This window comes from Capra hircus, chromosome 3 (genome assembly GCF_001704415.2).
Source record: "Capra hircus breed San Clemente chromosome 3, ASM170441v1, whole genome shotgun sequence".
Classification (NCBI taxonomy): Eukaryota; Metazoa; Chordata; class Mammalia; order Artiodactyla; family Bovidae; genus Capra; species Capra hircus.
Genome location: NC_030810.1, coordinates 5,158,692 through 5,175,956, shown reverse-complemented (window position 1 = coordinate 5,175,956; position 17,265 = coordinate 5,158,692). Strand labels below are relative to the sequence as shown.

At 53.6% G+C, this 17,265-nt stretch overlaps 1 protein-coding gene across 9 annotated transcripts in view; it reads left to right on the top strand.

Moving 5' to 3' along the window:
* The window catches only part of AGAP1 (ArfGAP with GTPase domain, ankyrin repeat and PH domain 1), a 571,803-nt gene extending 556,175 nt beyond the window's left edge, over nt 1-15,628 (top strand). For 8 of the 9 annotated variants that reach the window (XM_018040848.1, XM_018040840.1, XM_018040855.1 and 5 more), the window contains 2 exons: nt 11,672-11,927; nt 14,248-14,796. In XM_018040848.1, the coding sequence (XP_017896337.1) occupies nt 11,672-11,927; nt 14,248-14,451 (460 nt within the window). In that variant the 3' untranslated portion in view covers nt 14,452-14,796. Of the gene's footprint in view, nt 1-11,671; nt 11,928-14,247 lie in introns of all 9 variants that reach the window. The other variant, XM_018040856.1, reaches the window with a different exon arrangement.

Here is a 17,265-nt window from a genome sequence, read left to right as displayed (position 1 = left end):
ACTAAAATCCCAGCGAGATGAAATATGCCTGTGAGTGGAAATGACAAGGAGGAAGCACAGAGACAAGAAAAGAGTAGGGGTGAGTGGAGGAGGGGTGAGAGTAGGGGTGAGTGGAGGAGGGGTGATACGGAGAGGAGGAGGGGTGATACGGAGAGGAGGAGGGGTGATACGGTGAGGTCTCCTCTTCACTCCCTGTGTTTTGTGGCCTTATTTCTCGATAGGTTAGAAAATAGGGGGAAAAGTTGAAAACTTAAAAATAAAAAATACTTTGAATAAAAATACCAAGAACTTAAAAATTTGAAAAAATGTTGAAAATATGTCATGTGCTTCTGGAACAAGTCTGATGTTTGGCCTTTTTCTGCTAGGATCACGTGCTGTCAAAAGTGATTGCCTTAAGAGTTAGACTTTCTCTAAATTGCTCTCAGCCTCCCCACTCTGCCTTCTCATGTCTCCAGCTGCCCCCTGAACCTGGTCTCTGGGCGCCTCACTAACTCCCCCAGCTCTGTCCATTGCATCTGGAAGACAGCGCCCCCCCACCGACACACACACACCTTTTCTAACCTGGTGGCCTCCTGAATGGTCAGTAACAGGTTTGAGACAGGTGGGCTGCGATTCCAGGAACCAGCAGGTAAACATCGGCTGTTTTCTTTCCTTCTGGGATGAATTTTTCCCATGAATGGAGCCTGAGAAAGCAGTGCAGGTCACTCGCAGCAGGCCAGCGGGTAAGACCGTTGGTGGTCTGCCGGGGCAGGGCTCGGTGATTCCCCCTCTGCGGGTCCAGGTCTGGTAGCAGCGGGACAGCATCTGTATGTTGGAGAGGCCCGTCAGCTACATCCTGGCCACAACTCTGGGCGCCAGCAAGGTGGTTGAAAGCTGTGAGTGGGTGGCTGCCCTGGGTGCCACTTGATGTACAGATGGATTTGTCCAAACGGAAAGCTCAGGGGAGGCTTCCCTTTGCGTAGATCCGATGAGAGGGGAGATGTCTGGGGCAACAGCGCGTCGCTCACCCAGTCCCCAGGCAACAGCGAGGACCTGCCTTCCGTCATTTACCCCTAGAGCGGATGCCCCTGGGGGCCTTAAACTTCCTCTCCGGAAGGAAATCGGGGTCCCCGAGAAGCCGGGTCTCTTCTTCCCTGAGAGCACCAATGCATTGCAGACTCCTGGCAAGTTGTGGAGTTGAGCCAGTGTTCATTCATGAATTCACCTAATGCCTTCTCACTCCCAGGCCGGCGCAAGCCAGTCACCCAGCCTGACTGCTCCTTTATTCCTGCTTGGAGGTTCCGAAGCAATATCCCCATAGGTTGTCTCCAAGGTTTAGAGGGATGATGTTGTATCTGCACCCCTGCTTGGATCCTGGGATATTTTCCCACTCAGCCTGGTCTAGTTCCAAACAGGCAGGGCCTGGGAGGCTCCCGGTGCTCGTGACTGCAAAGCCGCGAGGGCCCCAGGCCTCCATCTGGACCTCAGCTTGAGATGTGGGGGAAGACCGGTGCACGGACCCCCGCCTTCTAGGATGATGCAGGGCTGAGCCCGCATGTCCTGGGCCTACCCCTGAGCAAAGGATGGCACTCCTGGGCTTCCCCGGGCCGGCCCCTGGCCCCACACCCACCCGCTCCCAACACCTGCCGCCTGGCGCACTTGACTGTAATAAGCCTAATACAGTTGACTTTATTTAATTAATAATGATCCTTTTCTGTTCCTCTGAGCTCATAAAGCACCCCGCAGGTTGGCAAAAACACTCATAATATCGATCCAAAGTCAGGCAGGATATTTATTTTGTCTTTGCCCCGTGAGCATAAATCCTTGTCCGTCCCCTCCTGCTCTCCTCCGCTTGTGGAATTTACAGTGGCCAGTTTCTTAAAAGCTTTCGGTAATTAAGGAATAAATGGCCATCGGTCTTTGTTGGTTCTCCTCCCCCTCCGTCCGTCCCAGGCCCAGGCCCCCTTGGCAACGCGGGCAGGGGAGAAGGCATGCGTGCGGGGCTCGCAGCGGGCCGGGGTCTCCCCCTGCCGAGAGAGGAAGCCCCTCTGTTTTCCTAACATATTGTTCCAGCCCCCTCTACCATGCCTCCCCTCCCAGTTCCTGTTTTGCTTGAGGCCAAAAGACCCTTGGGAAATTCCTTGCTGCTAGCTAGCACTCTTCCTCCCTCTTGCTGTCCTCTTGGGTCACCGTGAAAGCTGTACGGGTCTCCTCCAATTTCCCCTCGTCCTCCCCAAGGACATTCCTCCACTCCAATATACTTGGCTACAAAAATCTCCTTTAAAATCACCATTGAAAAAAATCCTTCCCCACCCCGTGAGCAGGGGTGAAAGCAAATAGACGTTTCTGAAAGAAACAGGGTGACGAGCACTCAGGAAGTTTTTGGCCCTTTAACATTTGGGGGGTGAGTTTCCCATAAAAATGGAGAGACTTGACGCTGCGTGGGCTTTTGGAAAAGGCTGTTCATCATCCCCCGACCCCGATGTCTTATCCAGAGAAGGCCGTGCTTGTGGAGACGGGGAGGCCGAGGCCAGAATCACCGTAGGACCACTCCTGACATTCTCCCAGAGTATCATCTGCCCTGCCTTAACAACGGGCACCTGGGGGGCATCCGGTCACGGCTCCCATATCTGCCCCTGGTGACCACAAAAGGGAGCTGAAAGCCGGTCAGAAGCGTCGTGGTTATTTACTAAAACGGTGTTTTCTGGGAATCCAACCCATTAACCTCGTCACCCCCTTGGCAGCCCGCTGGACCGTCCCTGCCAGACCCCAGATGCAGCTGGTGGCAGTGGAGTGCGTCTGCATCCGCCCCGCCCAGCGCATGAGGGACCCACCGCAGCAAGAAGGGTTTCTTTAAGGAGGGTGGCCCAGATGCAGTCTGGGCGCCTCTCTCTCAGCCCCAAGGTTCCTGAAGGGTCTTTGAGACCCACCCTGCCCTTTGCTGCTCACCGACTACACGCCTTTGTGGTGCTCGGGTGACATCATTGCAACCTCAGGTACAGGTCCCCCGGGAACCTGGCTTCTGTCCTGAGTGCTGGCATCTGCTTTGGCTTCCATTGGCTCAGCCCCTCCACCGCCACCCCGTGCCCACCCCTCCCCCCAGACACACATACATGCACTGGTGATTTCCTTTCTCTTCATTCCCAAATAATTTTTGGTAAGGAAAAAAAAAAAAGGTGGGGGGGGGGAAACAGCCAGATTGTCTGCATGCATGCTCAGTGGCTTCAGTCATGTCTGACTCTTCGCGAGCTCCCCAGGCTCCTCTGATCATAGGATTCTCCAGGCAAGAATACTGGAGCGGGTTGCCATGCCCTCCTCCAGGGGATCTTCCCGACCTGGCCAGATTGTCATCAGCGCTTTTCCTCTACAAAGATGAACGTGTTCTAGACCCGGTGATAGAGATGTTCTTGATCACCACTGAGCACTCGGCCTAGGAGATGTGTCTGGAGGGGCTGGACTTCTACTGAGTAATTTAAACACCTGTCTGTGGCTTGTGCTGCCCTCCACCCTGGGGGCTACAGCTCGAGATTCTGCAAAGCAGCTCACACCTGACCGTCCAGCAGGTGCTGAGATGGCTGAAGAGAGCAGGCAGGCAGGGTGCTGGGGACAGAGCTAGAATCTCGCAACCCAGGAGATGCCTTTCCAGACGGGGTCAAGTGTCCTTAACCTGGGAGGCAGCAGAGCCCAGAGGAAGAGCTCAGGCCATGACCACCGGGGGCAGCCACTTAGCCGCCACAGGTCAGGGACCCAGCAAGACTTTGTTCACCATCTAAAACGACAAAAGTCAGCTTCTCTGGCGGCTCAGGGGTGAAGAATCTGCCCGCCAATGCGGGAGATGTGGGTTCAATCCCTGGGTCGGGAAGATCCCACATGCTGTGGAGCAACAGCCTGAGAGCCCCAACTACTGAGCCGGTGCTCCAGAGCGTGGAAGCTGTGACTAGGGAGTGGCCTCTGCTTGCTGAAACTAGATGAAAGCGCAGGCAGCAATGAAGACCCAGCACAGCCAAAAATAAGTGAGATAAAATGGTGGGAAGGTGGCAGGACCTACCCACCAGGTGTCATCAGGGTGAAACTGCATAATTGCTCAGCCCGACAGCTAACACGCCAGCAATACCCAGTAAACATCAGCTCTGGTGCTGCTGGGGATTTTCCCGGGGTATAGAACAGAGTCCAGCTATTTAACAGCGACCTGTCTGTGGATCGATCACCAGAAGCCAATTGCTTGGCCCAGGCCTGAATTAGGAAGTAAAGGTCGAGAAAGGATGAGGACGGCCAAGGGTTACTGTAAAACACAAGCAGAGACTGACACATACGCGTGCTGCTCCGTCACTTCAGTCGTGTCCAGCTCTTTGCAACCCTGTGGACGGTAGCCCGCCAGGCACCTCTGTCCTTGGGATTCTCCAGGCAAGAATACTGGGGTGGATTGCCATGCCCTCCTCCAGGGGATCTTCCTGACCCAGGGATCAAACCCACATCTCCTGCATGGCAGGCGGATTCTTTACCACTAAGCCACCTGGGAGGCCTGTGTATATACGGGCTATATACACGTACTGTACTATACAATGTATACTGTATACACAGCCCGTGTGTGTAGTAGTATATACACACTGCTGCTGCTGCTGCTGAGTCGCTTCAGTCGTGTCCGACTCTGTGGGACCCCATAGACGGCAGCCCACCAGGCTCCCCTGTCCCTGGGATTCTCCAGGCAAGAACACTGGAGTGGGTTGCCGTTTCCTTCTCCAACGCATGACAGTGAAAAGTGAAAGGGAAGTCGCTCAGTCATGTCTGACTCTAGCAACCCCATGGACTGCATGCAGCCTACCAGGCTCCTCCGTCCATGGGATTTTCCATGCAAGAGTACTGGAGTGGGGTGCCATTGCCTTCTCCGATAGACATACTACTGTATATAAAATAGACCATGAATACTGACCTACTGTATAGCACAAGAATGGTGCGGGCTTCCCCAGGCCTTTACGTCTGGCCGCCCCAGCTCATAAAAGGAAAAGCTGCGTCCGTCAATTACAGAATCCACCCTTTCCCCCACCACCTGAAACCTGGCGCAGAAATGCCCCATCTCGTTTGTCCTGAAGGCTTTCCTTAATGTCCTGACTTCCCCACATAGGGCCACACTTCCGCTGTCACACACGCATGGTACTTAGCTTCTGACACGTAGTGAAAGTGAAAGTCGCTCAATCGTGTCCGACTCTTTGCGACCCCAGGGACTATACAGTCCATGGAATTCTCCAGGCCAGGATACTGGAGTGGGTAGCCTTTCCCTTCTCCAGGGGATCTTCCCAACCCAGGGATCAAACCCAGGTCTCCTGCATTGCAGCCGGATTCTTTACCAGCTGAGCCACAAGGGAAGCCCAAGAATACTGGAGTGGGTAGCTATCCCATCTCCGGGGGATCTTCCCAACCCAGGAATCGAACCGGGGTCTCCTGCATTGCAGGCAGAGTCTTTACCAACTGAGCTATCAGGGACACATAGGTCACTCATAAAAACGTGGCGGGTGCTCCAGGGCTCAGGCATCATCAACAAAGCCAGGTGCTGCCGTCACCGTGATCACCACAGCCATCAGCACCATCATGGGAAGCGCGCCCACGTCTGGGAGTCAGCACCCCCTGAACTGGCGCTCCCACTTGATTCCATCTGGCAGGCACTGAATCTGCGAGTTGCAGGTAAGGCGTGCCCCCGGGACTGCCTTTGGTGGCTCCTCAGCCAAGTCTGCACCCCTCAAGGTCAAGCATGTGGCAGAGCCTCATCTGTCAGGCTGCAGGCCCAGCGGACCCCGCAGGACTCTGGACTCAGGGCCTCCGGGACGTCGGATCCTGGATTCACACACCAGGCGGCTTCCGGGGCCTAAAGGGGCCCAGCGGGTCACCTGGAAAGGGCTTCCCGTTAGGCAAGAAGGAGAGGAAAATACTGACCATTGTGCCTGCAGTTGCGTCTTGTCTTTCTCTTTGGGGGGACCGGGCCGGTGTCTTTCTTCTGATCAGTGGCCCATTCTCTCATTTTCCCTGCTCCCTTGCGGTTGATTTATTTAAAGGTGTGTCAGCATGGGGCTCAAATGAGGAGCAGCCGGGCCTCTTCCTCTCTGCTGACGGCCGGCCGTGCCAATAATTCATTTTTTAGCTCATTAGCTAACGGAGGCTGTGAGCAGCGGGCCTCCAGGGGACTGGAATGAGGTGAGGTGATCTACTGCTGGCTACGCTGCTCTTGAACTGGCCTTCCTTGGGGAAAATGAGAGGCTGGGCTGAGACGACAAGCCGGGGATCCCAGAGTCACCACTGGGGTACCCATGCTTTGGTATCGTGGTTTCTCGGGGCAGTTGGTTTTAGACTGGCTGTTCTAGGGACTTCCCTGGTGGTCCAGTGGTGAAGAATCCGCCTTGCAGTGCAGGGCATGTGGATTCGATCCCTGGTCGGGGAGCTCAGATCCCCCTCTCCACGTGCCACGGAGCAACTAAAGCCCGCGTGCCTCAGCTGGAGACCCCACATGATACAGCAAAGATACCACACGCCACAGCTAAGACCCAGCACAGCCAAATGAGTAAATAAGTAGAATGATTTTTTTTCCTGTCTTTTAAAAATTAATTCGTTTATTTTAATTGGAGGATAGTCACTTTACAATATTGGGGTGGTTTTCACCACACGCCAACATGAGTCAGCCACAGGTGCACAAAGAAGGCTCGCAGGAAAGGAGTCGCTGTCAGAGTGTCTGTCCTTCACATGTTAACTGTTGGCACAAAAGCCGCACGGAGACGATGGGCCACGTGGCTGCCCAGCGTTGGTCCCAGCTGCTGTAACAAAATACCATGAACTGGGGGAAGAGGGGTGGGGGAGCCTTCGATAACAGAAACCTATTTTCTGGAGATAAGGCCAGCCTCACCCAGTTCCAGAGGCTGAGAGTCCAAGGTCAGGGTGTGGGCAGGGCTGGTTTCTCTGGAGGCCTCCCCCTGGCCGGCAGACACCCCTGCTGGCTCTGTCCCCAAGTGGCCTTAGCTCTGGGCAGGCCAAGAAAGCTTCCTCTTCTTATCTGAGGCCCATGACCTCATTCAACCTTAATTCCTTCTTCGAAGTTCTGTCTCCAAATACCGTCACACTGGGAGGTAGGGCTTCAACACATGGATTTGGCGGGGAGGGGAGGGACAGATATAATTCAACCCAGTAGCATCCAGGAGGGCTTTAGATATCTCAAGGCCATGGGCAGAGGCCCACCAGACTTGGCCCTAGAGGCCCTAACACCCCACTGCAGTACTCTTGCCTGGAAAATCCCATGGATGGAGGAGCCTGGTAGGCTGCAGTCCATGGGGTCGCTAAGAATCGGACACAACTGAGTGACTTCCCTTTCACTTTTCTCTTTCATGCATTGGAGAAGGAAATGGCAACCCACTCCAGTACTCTTGCCTGGAGAATCCCAGGGATGGGGGAGCCTGGTGGGCTTCCATCTATGGGGTCGCACAGAGTCGGACACGACTGAAGCGACTTAGCAGCAGTAGCAGCAGCATCCAGGAGGGCTTTAGATATCTCAAGGCCATGGGCAGAGGCCCACCAGACTTGGCCCTAGAGGCCCTGACAGCTTTGGGCTGGTTTGAATTTGCTGAGCACTCGTCACCCCAGTCTCTCAGGCCCACCCGCACCCAGGAGTAGGAGGCCTGCAGGTCCCCCCTGGGTTTGTCAAGGCCTCTGTCCAGGGACCCTACCCCACCCTGCTGAGTATGTTACCCAAGAGAAGCTCTTATCTACAGGCAACTTAAAGTACCCAGCGGGCGTTTCAGGCCCCGCTCTCCAGCCATCAACACCACCGTGTCACCCAGAACACCCCCATGGTGAGCTCTCACGTGCATAGTTGTGGCAAGAATCATGAGAGATTGTTCGTCTCTTCAATCATCCTAGCGCCCACAGCTGCTGTTTTGCCAGGTGAGCACGGCGGCCAGGCAGAGCATCATCCAAACACGAGACTTCGAATCCCAAAGCCACCTTACCTGCTGGAGATGTCTCTGTGCCCATTTTACAGGTGAGGAAACAAAGGCCCTGGAAGTTACTGAAGTCGCAAAGGTCTGCAGCACAAAGGAGAAGATGGACACCTAAATCCCAGCCTCTCCAACACCGAAAATCCGCAGCCTTTTATCTCCGTGTCGATTCTCTTTTGCCTCCCTCTGGCCACTGCCGGAAGCACACAGCACTAAGCTTTCCTCCCTGTGTGTTAGCGTGGGCAAAAATCACAGGACATGGCCTGTAAATAGTATTAAGTGGTGTATCAGGGCTTAGTTGTCCCACGGCATGTGGGATCTTAGTTCCCCAACCAGGAATTGAACCCGCGTCCTGGTGGGCTTCCATCTATGGGGTCGCAGAGAGTCGGACACGACTGAAGCGACTTAGCAGCAGTAGCAGCGGCGGCAGCAGCCCATGCATTGGAGGGCAGATCCTTAACCACTGGAATATCAGGGAAGTCCCAGAGTCTTCCTCTTAAAGAAGGCTCCCCAAGGGACCTCCCTGGTGGTCCAGTGGACTCCACACTTCCACACAGGGGACGAGAGTTTGATCCCTGGTCAGGGAACTAAAACCTCACATGCCTTGTTGCCAAAAAAAGAAAATATCTTGAACCAAATAAAAATGAAAATGCAGGGTATCAACTGAGAAAAAAGAAGACGACGACACCCTGAATGGTACCTGCTTTTAGCCCCGCGAAACCTGGACCCGCCTTTGTTATGTATCGGGAACAGCACTGGCTCTTACAAGCAAAGGACAGCTTAAATGCACTCACCATTCAGATGCCTGTGAGTTCAGTGAATACAGGTGAGCGTGGGAGGCTGGGGTGGGGAGGGTGGGACTCCCCCGCGAGCACATTCCGACCGCAGGAGAGCAGCCAGAAGCTATGGATCTGACCTCGTTCTTTGGCTGGGGTATTCGCACATGAAAAAGAAAATGGGATAATTGCAGTTAGCACTGTAGCGTCTATGTTCCGTCCTCTGGTTTACCCCTGAATGATTTGGCAATGAGTATTAAAATCAACCGGAGCAGAATAAAAGGCGTCTGATTTTAATGCCAACCGAAAAAAATGAGAACTAGCAGATTGGAACTTGAAAATCTGGATGTATGCTCCCCCCTCCTCCACTGTCCCTTTTCATTTAATTCACGTTTTGCTCTTTGGCGATTTATGAAATGCATCAACATATGTTTAATACATTTTAAATAAGGTTTTTAAATAACATGAAAAACACGGCCGGCCCTGGGTTTTTTGTCTTTCACCTCCTCCACTATTTTCCAAGATGTTACCGGCGCTTTTGTGCCGTCTTCTGGCCCAGGCGAGGGGTGGTATGCAGCCAGCCCCTGAGCTCTGGGGCGCGGGTGTGAGTTCTCAGCTGCGGCCACGTGTTCTGCCTGGAAATCTCCGAATGAAAGGGTCGGGGGTCGCTCTGGGGTCACTCGTATGGACCAGGAAGTGAAGCAAAACTAATCCAGGTTTACTCCTGGAAGAATTTGTTTGCCTAAGTATTTAAAAACAGATTAGGGCTAACCCGACACTGGATCACTAGTGGCAATGTAAACACGGGCAAAAGGCGTAAACGGGGCCTTTTTCCCTGGAAGGAAGAAACGTCACGGTAACGAGCTTTCTTTCTCCGGCCTGAACGAGCTTTCTTTCTCCGGCCTGGCAGAGGCCGCAGGTGATTCCTCTGAGCGGTTTGTTAGCTGTGTACCCCGCTGACACCCCCGAAGGAAATGCTGAGTTTTAGGGGAGGGCAGTGGTGGGTCCCTGCATGTGTAAGTCTCCACGGTAATCTCAGTCCCTTCTCGTCCGCAGGGCTTCTGTCTCTTCTCTCATCAGCCTCAGCAGAAAGCATCTGTCCGGCCTGAGATGCCCCCCTCCCCCCGGCCACCAGCCCACCCCCACCCCACCCAGCACCCCCGCCCCCGCCTCCTTCTGTTCCCAGGACGCTCTCATTTCAAGAGCTCCTGGCGAAGTCTCACTTCAGTCTTTTGCACTTTTTCTGCCCCCCTTTCTCCCCCCCCCGGCCCAGCAGCGCTGTGATCTTGAGGACCGCTGAGTTGTTCTCAGTGGTTTTCACCCCTTATTTGAGGAGCCAGAACTGAAATCCACCAGTAGCGGTGGCAGGAGGGCAGGAGTGGACGGCTGGGGCCCCTTCCTTCCGGCCGTATAAACACACCTTGCAGTCGGTCCCTCTTTCTTCAGCTCTTCCTCCCATCCTGCCCTCCCCATCTTCTCCCAGCCCTCTGTCCAGTGTGTCCGGCTGCTCTCTGTCCTCTTTGGAGCTGGGGTGGTGCTTTGGGGGAGGGGCAGCTGCCATTCTCAAGCCCCTTCTCCCCAGACCCCCACTCCCTCCCTCCCAGATGTCCTGCCTCTGCACCCCTGCTCAGCCTCAGGGGGCCGCCCCGCCTGCCTCTAGACTGGGCCCCATCACACTTTCCCTCAGAAACCCAGCTGCTCTTTAGCAGGAAGGACTTGGGGGGTTTTTCCCCGTCTTTTTCATTTGCTTGAAAACTTTTTGTTATTTTTATTGGAGTATGATTGCTTTACCATGTTGCGTCGGCTGCGTGTGTGCAGGTATCCCCTCCGTCTTGAGCCTTCCTCCACAACACCCCACCCCACCCATCGAGACGCCCATAGAGCTCCGAGCTGGGCTCCCGGCGCTACACACGGCAACTTCGCACTAGCTGTCTGCGTCACACGTGGTAGTGCGTGTGTGTCCATCACACGTGGTAGTGCGTGTGTGTCTGTGACACGCTCCCACTTCGTGCCCCCCACCCCGCCATACCCACAGGTCCATTCTCAACATCCGTGTCTCTATTTCTGCCCTGAAAAGGAAGGAAACTGAGTCATTTTGTAGAGACTGTCATACAGCACGGAGTAAGTCAAAAAGGGGAACGCAAATATCATACATGATTAATGCGTGTGTGTGAAGGGCTTGTGGACGCCCCCGCACTGGGGTTTCCCCAGGTGTCGGGAGAGAGCAGGCAGTCAGCAGGAACGTGAGCTATGCTTGTCTCTTTCCCGATCTCCCCACTGGAGCCGCTACTCTTTCGCATGTGTGCTGCAGCCACATTTTCCTCCCCGGGAGTATGGAGCATATGGACTCCAGAGTTCAACACATACACACCCGCTCCTGGGCAGATGCATGGAGAGCTAAGCCCTCAAAGGTCACGTCAAGTGGGGGAGTCTGCGCCCGGGGCACTCCAGCCAAGTGCTCCGGGATCCCGGCTCTGACTGTGCCTGCTCAGCCCTGTGGCTCGGGCCTCTGGCCTGTGGCATCTGCCCTGCATGGTGCGGGCCCCCGGGTAACATGGAGTGCTTCTTCTGGAGCCGCGAAAAGCAAAAGAAATCAAGGCCAATCCCTGGCTCTCACACCATAGGGTGGCAGAATCCCCTGCAGAGCTGGTGGAAACGCTTCCCTCCGGGGGTTCTGGCGGGGGTCGGGGCTGGGATGGGGCCTGAGAGTCTGCATCCCTAACAGGGGCCCAGGTGGTGGTCCAGGTGGGGACCCACTTTGTAAGCTGCAGGGCAGGCTTTCCTGGGGGGCTTCCTGGTTCCGGTGAGCACACCTGTCTCTGCCGTCCCCTCTCCCCTGGTGGCCTCCTGGGCATACACCACGCAGGCTGGTGGTGGGGCAGAGGGGTCGCCTCCATCCTCCCCCCCAGGATTGTGACCGCGCCCGTCTGCTGGCTCTTGCAGGGAAGAGAAGGAACGGTGGATCCGGGCCAAGTATGAGCAGAAGCTCTTCCTGGCCCCGCTGCCCTGCACGGAACTGTCCCTGGGCCAGCACCTGCTGCGGGCCACGGCCGACGAGGACCTGCGGACAGTCATCCTGCTGCTGGCGCACGGCTCCCGGGACGAGGTGAACGAGACCTGCGGGGAGGCGGACGGCCGGACGGCGCTGCACCTGGCCTGCCGGAAGGGCAACGTGGTCCTGGCCCAGCTGCTCATCTGGGTAGGTGGCCCAGCGCCCACTGGGGAGCCCAGGCGAGCCGGGTCCTTGTGCTGCTCCCAGTGGGAAGGCAGTGGGCACCCACCTGAAAAGTGGGAAATACTAGGAATCGGGCAGTTAGGATTTAGGTGTGGGGTGGGCCCCCTGCCTTTCAGCCCACCTGTGTGACGGACCACACAAAACTGCCAATTTAAGAGGGAGGAATGAACTCAGGTGGGTGTGCACGCCCCCCACCCCCATGCAGGCAGAGTGCTCTGCTCTGCACAGCACTTGCTGCAGTTCCTGCCAAGTTCATCTTTGCAGTGACCCCCTCGGGTCAAACTTAGTTGGTGATGACCCTGTTGTTCCTTTTCCGAAAAACTCCCATCATTTTTGAGGGCAGGGGGTGGAGAGGGTGGATACAAATGGAACGGTTGGTGTGGTTTTCCCATTACCACCCCTTTGGGTTTTTCATTCACCTAATACAGAACTGTCGGACCCTACGCCTTGAGATTTGATGTGGTAGGAGTTTGTCAAAGGGCTTCTCCTGATTAGTTTCTACTTCAAACAGTTCATCTTCTTACATTTCTATTGAGGCATGTGCCATGCAGCTGGAATGGGGAAGAGAAAGGGAGAACATCATGGAGCTGCTTCCGAGAAGCCCACTCACCCTCCACGGCAGCTACCTGCACGCCTCTGGGGTCCTCGGCCAGGGGAGGTCCTCCCATTCCAAGGATGGCAGAAAGCTGGACGGAGGGGGTCCCTAGGCAGGAAGGGGTGGTGTGTGCTCACAGTACTGGGACGCTGTCCAGAAGCAGGGGGCTCTTCTCCTACCCCCAGGGCAGGGCATGGTCTGTCCAATGAAGCCAAGGAGGATGCTACATTCTCCATATTCTCCCTGACTCTTGGGAGGGGTGTGATGGGAGAATTAGATGCAAAGGTATCAGAATCACTCGGTGTTCAGCTTCCTGTTGTAAAAGCAACTGCATATGAATCTGCTGAGGCTGCCCTGACAAAATGCCACAGAGTGGGCTCAAAAACTTGAGACTCAAAAAAAGCAGAAATTTATTTTCTCACGGTTCTAGAGGCCAGAAGTCCAAGGTCAAGGTGACAGCAGGGCCTTTTTACCTTGAGGCTTCTCCCTGGCTTGCAGACAGCTGACTTCTCACTGTGTCCTTGCAGGGCCTTTCCTCTGGGTGTGAGCATCCCTGGTGTCTCTCTTTTCTTATAAGGACATCGGTCATGTTGGATTAGAGCATTACCCATATGACCTCAGTTAACCTTAATTATCTCTTTAAAAACGCTGTCTCCAACCACAGGCGCATTCTCAAGTACTAGGGGTTAAGACTTCAACATAAGAAGTTGGGGGGTGGGGAGAAGATGGCTAGTTCCATTAACAAATCACATGCCATCTTTCCCCCTCACTTTGGCCAAGAGTCCCTTTCATACTGACGCTTCCTGAAGACAAGAGTTGAGACTCTCATCCGTTGTGGTGGAAGAAGTGATCATCAGTCCACCCTTTCTCAAGACCCGGAAGCTTAAAAGCATTGGTGTAATTTAATCTCGTATTTCCCCTTCTAGTCATCACTCTTGACCATCAGAGATCCTGAGATAGAGTCAACAGGAGGACATACATCACAGCAGTTTACACCAATGGCGACTTCACCACAAAATGTGTAGCCACCGAGGACAGAGGAACTGAATTATGCTCATGGGGAGGAATACTATGTGGCTCTTAGGAGTCATGCATGTGAATAATTTTTAATGACCTGAGAAAATGAGCAGAGTGCTGTGTTCAGCAAAAAAAAAAAAAAAACAGATAATTTGTGCCAGTTTAGTCTTATTTACCCATATATGCATTTAGATTCAAAGGAAAACCATTAGAAGGAAATCACTGAGATATTAACCAAGATTATCTCTGAATAGCGGGATTATAAGTTATTTTTTTCCTTCTTGTGCTCTTAGGTATTCCTTATGCATTTCCTACAGTGGAAATGAGTTGCCTCTGAGATCCTAAGAGTGTGTGTGTTTAGAAGGGGAAAGTCAAAACAGAAATAGCAAAACTAGAATTATCCTTGGTCCGTTTCTGTTGCACAGGGGAGGGGCTTTAGATGCAGAAAGCACATTGTTTCCTTAAAAGAATACACCTGGGCTGGGAGCGCGGGCTGCCAGGCTGAGCCAGCGACACTGGGCGCTGGTCTCCCCAGCCCTCCTGGAGCGCCGCTCCAGGGCAGTATTTGCCCAGCTGTGCGCGCGCGCACACACGGGGCGGACCCCGCCCACCTACCCACCCGCCCGGCCCCCTCCCTCCGACGACGCTAACGCGGCTCTGTTGCCTCCACAGTACGGGGTGGACGTGATGGCCCGCGACGCGCACGGGAACACGGCACTGGCCTACGCGCGGCAGGCCTCCAGCCAGGAGTGCACGGAAGTCCTGCTGCAGTACGGCTGCCCCGACGAGCGCTTCGCGCTCATGGCCACCCCCAACCTGTCCCGGAAGAACACTAACCGCAACAACAGCGGCGGGAGGGTGCCCACCGTCATCTGAGGACCGCGGTGTGCCCGCAGCCTCCCGCGCGTGTCCTGGGGAGTCACCCACGTGAGTCCCGTCGGGTCCCCCTCACTTCTCCTGGTGGTCCCGGCCACGCACCCACCCACCACACCACCCCACCCCCTCCTCACCCCGAGCAAAATCACAAAACCCAGATGGCCCTCGAGGGGCGCGAAGAGGCTGCAGCGTCGACTCCCTTGCATAGACTCCCCCCGACCGACAACATGAGCGGCCAGAGAGCCTGGGTTCTTGATGGTTAGCACACCGGCGCCCGGACCCCGGTCCATCCGGCGGCCGGAGAAGACCGAGCGTGGCACAAGGGGCGGTGGGGGGGCGCGCAGGGGGCGGGGGGTGGGGGAGGGCGACGCAGCCAGCAGAAAGGGGGTGACTCTCCTTAACTGGCAGTTAAGCACATCAGTACATTTCACCTCTACCAAACGGAACACTTGGATTTCATCTCTTCTCCGAGGAGCTTGACGGCATAAATCAGAAGCAAGCAGAGTTTGTCAGGTTTGAAGCCCCTATGATGGTATGTGTCAAATCAGTTGTAGCTAATCTGTCCAGGGAGGATACTGGCTTCATTACGCTCGTGTAGTTGAGTTCTTCCAGCATTACCGCTGCTTAATAGAACATGATTACTCATCACCGGGAAGAAAGCGTATTAGCGGCGGAGGTAGTTACACAGCACGCTCGGGTGATTGCCGCGATGTGATCGCAATATTCTGAGAAGCCGCGTATTATCCCAGACATGTTCTCCCAAGCCCTTGGAGCCCTCCTTTCTAAATTCACTGTCATAATTTAGTATCTGTTTAATTTTTCAGTCCAAAGAGAGGAAATCAGTTGCTGAGTATTATTTGACTGCACTCTCCTTGGTGCAAAAACAAAATGGAGAAAAATAAATAAGAGTGACTTGGAATTTCAAAAGGAAACCACGAATTCCGCTAACCACGACATTTCAAGCACATTTAGTAAACTCAGTAAAGGTGTAAAAGGCTTTTTTTTTTTTTTTTTTTTCCTAAACCAGAGAGATATTTTTTGTCCTTCTGCCAAGGTGGGTGTCTTGGGTGTCAGTCACTCCGGGGCCCACGCGGCCCAAGTCATGCAGGCCTCTGTATTCTGTCTTTAGACAAGATGTGTTGAAAATCTATTTGAATAAAAGAAGTTCATAAATATGCATTGATTTTTGTACAGAAAAATGGCACCTCTGTTAATTTATAAATGGAACTGGATGTGAACTAATAATATGCAACTAGTTGAGACAAGAGGGTTACAGACCATTGTACATGGGAAATATTCCCAGCAGTAAACACTTCCATTAATGTGATATACAGCTTTTTAAAAGGAGCACATCAGAATAAGATGGTGGTACCATTTGCTTATTAAAATCAAGAAAGTGGAGAAAAAAAAGAGCAAGCATATTGGGGGGGAAGAGGCAAGTGATTGCTCATTACCAAAAGCATGATCGCTATCCGACGCTGCTTTTGATAACTGCAAGGGAGCGCTGTGTTCAGACACAGGGGATTCTCCAAACCCCAGACCCTGGCGCTTTGCAAAGGTCCACCCTGACCACCACTGCCAATGTGGGGGCACAGACTGACTCATGAGACTCCCTAAGACTTTTTTTTTTTAACCTGGTGGCCAGGCCCATCATTTTAGTACGTCACCCAATTTGCCGTCATCATGGTTTCTGGCTGCTTCAGACTTCGGGCACCTCCAGCATGGTGGCCAAACATAACCAACCAGACGGCAACACCTTAGGTTAAAGGGGGCAACTGTGCCTTGAGCCCCTTGGTGGTAGGATGGGGACACAGGGTGTCCCCTGAAGGATAGCACAGGATTGGCAGCACCAAAACAGAGGACCACACTCCCCCGGCTGCCCCCGGGGAAGTCCCTTGCTCTCATATATGAAACCTTCTATTTTGTAAGAGTTTTTCCTCTTCTTTCACTTTAAAAAAAAAAATTAAAAATAGGTGGCGGGGGGGTGGAAATAAAGCTTTACACAGTTTCTACATGGGTCAGTGTTTCACGGGCATCTCACCTGGACGCAGCTCGGGGGAATCCGGCCGTTTCCCAGGATAAACAGGTGCACAAGCCACCGGCCTGGGAACCCTGAGGACAGGTCCGTAATCCCTCCTCCGCCTGGTTTTTAATTCTGTGTTTCATCACTGTGTGGTTATTTTAAATGTGAATAGAGGGGGGGGAAAAATTCCTTCTTCTTCCTATTTTTGAAGAACGCATTACTGTTCTAATCCAGCCACACCCATTGGCCCCCCACCCCACGTTAGCATAGACGTTACGATGTAGTAAATGCAGATAGAGTATAAATGAAATTATTAAATTATTTCATTGTAGTTACTTCCCACCATAGGAATGCTTTATCATAGTGAAGCCTTCTTTTGAAAAGAAACGGAATTCCTTGTAAGGCTTCTCTTCGGGATGTATATGAGTGTGTACAGATTATTAGATGTGTTTATAATATAATATTTTCCCAGATGGCTTCTGTTTTCACTTAGCCTTTCACGACCAGTATGCTAGGCTGGTTTCTTCCCTCCCCTCCCTCCAGCGCTGGGGCTTCGTTGATTCCTCCCTAGAAAACGTGACCCCTCTCCTGGTATTTTTAGCGATGGGGATCTGTTCCAGGAGGCGGCCTGCTGAACTGTGAGCACAAGTTTTGGCAACAGAGAAGGCGGTAGTGGGTTTCAAGGGTTTTCTTTTCAAAGGAAGGCGGCTCATCTGTGTTTCAGTGTCAGACTAGAAGCCCTTTCTCTGCCAACCGTGTTCTCATTCCCATCTTCAAGCCTTGCTGGCACC